We start from the raw sequence: 4,306 nt of genomic DNA, 5'->3' as shown, positions 1-4,306 counted from the left end.
TAGAATGCTTGCCTAGCATGCACAGGGCCCTGGGTCTATTCCCAACACTACAAAAATTAAAAAGTCACAAGTTAAATTCCACTTAAAAATCATAAAACTTGCTGCATATAGTTACCACAAACCACACCAAGTACACCCAAAATAAGCAAATAATTTTTATACAGGATAGGCTTAAAATTATAATTGGTGGTAGATTTTAGAGATCCTCTAGAGAAACTCAAAGTCATCTGTTATATTGCTGTGTTTTGTTAAGGATAAAGGTGCAAGCAAGATAGGAAGCTTTTATGAACTTTAATTTTAACTTCAAAACAGAAATAAAAAGTGCATGGAAACAAATTAAGTATTAATGCTGAATGTATCATCAAAGAGAACCAGTTCAAAATTAGACAAAAATTTAAAATATGTTTGAATAATGGAACAGAGAGGTAGAGAATCTTAAATTATTATATTGTAACTGTTAAATTGATTTGTAAGAAATATTACTTCAAATATTATAAAACACAGAAACTTATAAGATTTAGAGAATAGTGGAAATATTAATTACCAAAACAAAGAAGACAGTTCATATGAACCAGTTACTTGTTTACTTCTTGTGGTTGGTTAATAACTATGGAACTGTAGCCTTCATATATTCTGATAGAATACCTCATCTTTTTTTCACAAGACCAGATAAAAATCAGAAGTCAGCTATGAGGAACCATACAGTAACAACATTCATTCTCCTGGGACTAACAGAGGACCCACAAATTCAAAGTCTGCTTTTGATTTTTCTACTTTTTACCTACCTGTTGAACGTAACTGGCAATTTGGCAATTATCATACTTACATTAATGGATCCTCACCTTAAAACCCCGATGTACTTTTTCCTACAAAACTTTTCCCTCTTAGAAATCTTGTTCACATCAGCTTGTATTCCTAGATACTTGTATAGCCTGTCAACGGGTGACAAGATTATTACCTATGGTGCCTGTGCCAGTCAAGCATTTTTCACTGACCTTTTTGGAGTAACTGAATTTTTTCTCCTGGCCACCATGTCCTATGACCGCTATGTGGCCATCTGCAAACCCCTGCACTACACCACCATCATGAGCAACACTGCCTGCAGAAGACTCCTTCTTTGCTGCTGGATGACTGGGCTATTCATCATACTCCCGCCCTTTAGCCTGAGCCAAAATCTGCAATTCTGTGATTCTAATGTCATTGATAGCTTTCTTTGTGATGTGTCTCCCTTCCTGAAGATTTCTTGCTCGGACACGTGGGTCATTGAGCAGATGGTGATAGGCTGTGCTGTGTTGACCTTCATCACAACCCTTTTTTGTGTAGTTCTTTCCTATGTCTACATAATCAAGACCATTGTAAGATTCCCTTCTGCCCAGCAAAGGAAAAAGGCCTTTTCTACCTGTTCTTCCCACATGATTGTGGTTTCCATCACTTATGGCAGCTGCATCTTCATCTATGTCAAGCCATCAGCAAAGGATTCAGTGGCTACCAACAAGGGTGTAATAGTACTAACTACTTCCATTGCTCCCATGCTGAACCCTTTCATTTACACCTTGAGGAACCAGCAAGTCAAACAGGCCTTCAATGATTCAATCAAAAAAATTGCCTTAGAATGCCGAAATTGATAGTTCAAGCTTTCATAAGATATTGATGGGCCAAGCCCTCTCCAGCCATGGAAACACACTATATTGTACAATGAATACATACTAATAACAAAAAGTATAAACCAAATAAAGATTTTAATTAATAAAATACTACATTTATAAGAAAATAGTAATAATAATTTCATTATTCTCTCCATAAGTATCCACAGCTAACTCCTTGACTCATTAAACATACATTATCTTATCTATGTTAAAGAATCAAAATAATACACAAAAAAAACAATAACCTCGCCCTCAGGTAGCAAGAATTCATAGGATAAATGTATTACTAAAATGTCAAACTATATTATTATCACCGTTAAGAGTTATATGACCAACTTTAAGTGAAAAGCAACAAAGCAAGATGCTTGTGAAAATTAAGATATATATTATTACTCAAGAAGAAACTGCTAAAATCACCCCCAAAAAGACACAGAAGCCTTAGCAACTGTTATACATCAAATAACCAAAAAATACTTAGAGTCAAACTAGTGATATTTAAATACATACATACTGTAAGCACAACTAAAGTGGCTTTTTACCCAGATTACCAGATTATTGAATAGAAATTATACTGACATTCAAGAAAATAAAAACATACGTCTGAATGAAATAATAAATTTCAGGATTTAAAAACTAAATTCAATAAAGAGACAGAAACATTGCAGATAACACAAGCTAAAATAAAGATGGATTACAAAATTCAATATCTCAATTAGAGAACTCAGGGGAAACCTTTACAAACCTCTATATTTATAGAACTAATCAAGCAGACAAAATATAAGGACTTGAAGAAAAAATAGAGTATCTATACCAAATAAGCCAAGAATATGATTTTTTAAGATCACAGGAAAGGAACATATAAGAAATGTGAGGCACCATCAAAAGACAAAATCTTTAAAGTTTAGGCACAGATGAGGACAAAGAATTCCATGACTGTGGCATAGACCAGATCTTCCACAAAATTATAGAAGAAAATTTCCCCAAACTAAAGACACACCCACACAGATAGATTTTAAAAAATAACAGAACCTCAACTAGACAAAACCAGAAGAGAAATTCCCTAGAGCATATCATAGATAAAACACCAAATACATAGAACAAATAAAAATATTGAAGGCTACAAAAGGAAAAAATCACAAGTCACATAAAAGGGAAAATCTATCAGAATACCAGTTGATATATCAGTGGAAACTCTGAAATCCAGAAGAGCCTGGAGCAATGCACTACAAGTTCTCAAAGACTGTGACTGCCAGCCTAGGCTACTGTAGCCAGGAAAACTATTTGTCATACTTGAAAGGGGAAAAAAAACTTTCCATGATACAAACAGACTAAAAATATCCACATCCAAGAAAAAAAAATGATAAAGAGAATACTGGAAGCAATACTTTGAACTGAAGAGAAAACTAAATGCAGTCAACAGAGTATAGAAAAAAAATGAAGCTATAATTAATTAAATGGAAAGCAAAGCAAAGAATACAACCGCAAAAAAAGACAGAAATCAACACACATTTTTCACTGATAAATTTAAATATTAATAGCTTCAACTTGCCAATCAAAAGACAAAGACGAACTGAATGGATTAAGAAACAAAACCTATCTTTCTATTGTCTACAAGAAACTCATCTTAACTTTAAAGATAAGTGTTGCTAGAGTTTTCCTGCCTGGCCCACAGTCAGGGCAAATCTCTCTCACCTGCTAGTCCCACAGCCACTCAGACCCGACCAAGTAAACACAGAGACTTATATTGCTTACAAACTGTATGGCCATGGCAGGCTTCTTGCTAACTGTTCTTACAGCTTAAATTAATCCATTTCCACTAATCTATACCTTGCCACATGGCTCGTGGCTTACCGGCATCTTCACATGCTGTTTGTCATCCTGGTGGCTGGCAGTGTCTCTCTGACTCAGCCTTCCACTTCCCAGCTTTATTCTCCTCCTTGTCCCGCCTACACTTCCTGCCTAGCCAATGGCCAATCAGTGTTTTAATTATTGACTAATCAGCAACACATTTGACATACAGAACATCCCACAGCACTTCCCCCCCTTTTTTTTTAAAAAAAAGGAAGGTTTTAACCTTAACAAAGTAAAATTACATATAATTTGGGAATTTGGGCGTAGCTTCTCTTACTACTTCCTGCTGGAGGGGGGCGCTGTATCTTATGGGGATACAAAGAAAATTTTAGGATCATGGAAAAGTCCATGAGGGTGTATCGTCTGAGCCAGTTGCCTTCAAACCATTCTGGATGTTGGATCATCTGGGCCATGGTGTCATCGGAGACCTTTCAGGGGGTCTTGGCTGGTCAAACCTGATGTGTCTTAATCTGGAACAAATCCATAGCCTCTGGCTTTCTGTGGGAACAAAAGCAGAGTCTCCTTTCCAAAGTAACATATCCTTATATCCAAATTTTGAAGTCAAGGTACCTTTAAAATATACATTTTGGCATAACTCAACAGCTTTTACAATCAAATGTTTTTCTGCAGTTAAAAGTCCCAAAGACAACACAATGCAGATTCTCTGTGTAATATCCATTTTTACGTGGCTTATTTTTTATACTACCTTTACTGTCTCTTTAAAGACTTTATTTTTTAAAACTATGTATTTATTTCTATAACTCTATATATCATCTTTTTTGTCTCTTTCAAGCCTACGTATCTTTTAC

General features: G+C 35.3%; 1 protein-coding gene across 1 annotated transcript; it reads left to right on the top strand.

Annotated features, from left to right (window-relative positions):
- The first annotated feature begins 689 nt into the window (after nucleotides 1-689).
- On the top strand, nucleotides 690-1,625 carry LOC128120043 (olfactory receptor 6C2-like). Its single transcript, XM_052753797.1, has one exon. The coding sequence runs from the start codon at nucleotides 690-692 to the stop codon at nucleotides 1,623-1,625; it is 936 nt and encodes a 311-aa protein (XP_052609757.1).
- The last annotated feature ends 2,681 nt before the right edge of the window (nucleotides 1,626-4,306 follow it).

The sequence above is a fragment of the Peromyscus californicus genome, unplaced genomic scaffold (assembly GCF_007827085.1).
Source record: "Peromyscus californicus insignis strain IS unplaced genomic scaffold, ASM782708v3 Scaffold_24__1_contigs__length_46423439, whole genome shotgun sequence".
Lineage (NCBI taxonomy): Eukaryota > Metazoa > Chordata > Mammalia > Rodentia > Cricetidae > Peromyscus > Peromyscus californicus.
The sequence above is the reverse complement of the archived record's forward strand: the minus strand, read 5'-3'. Positions and strand labels throughout refer to the sequence as shown.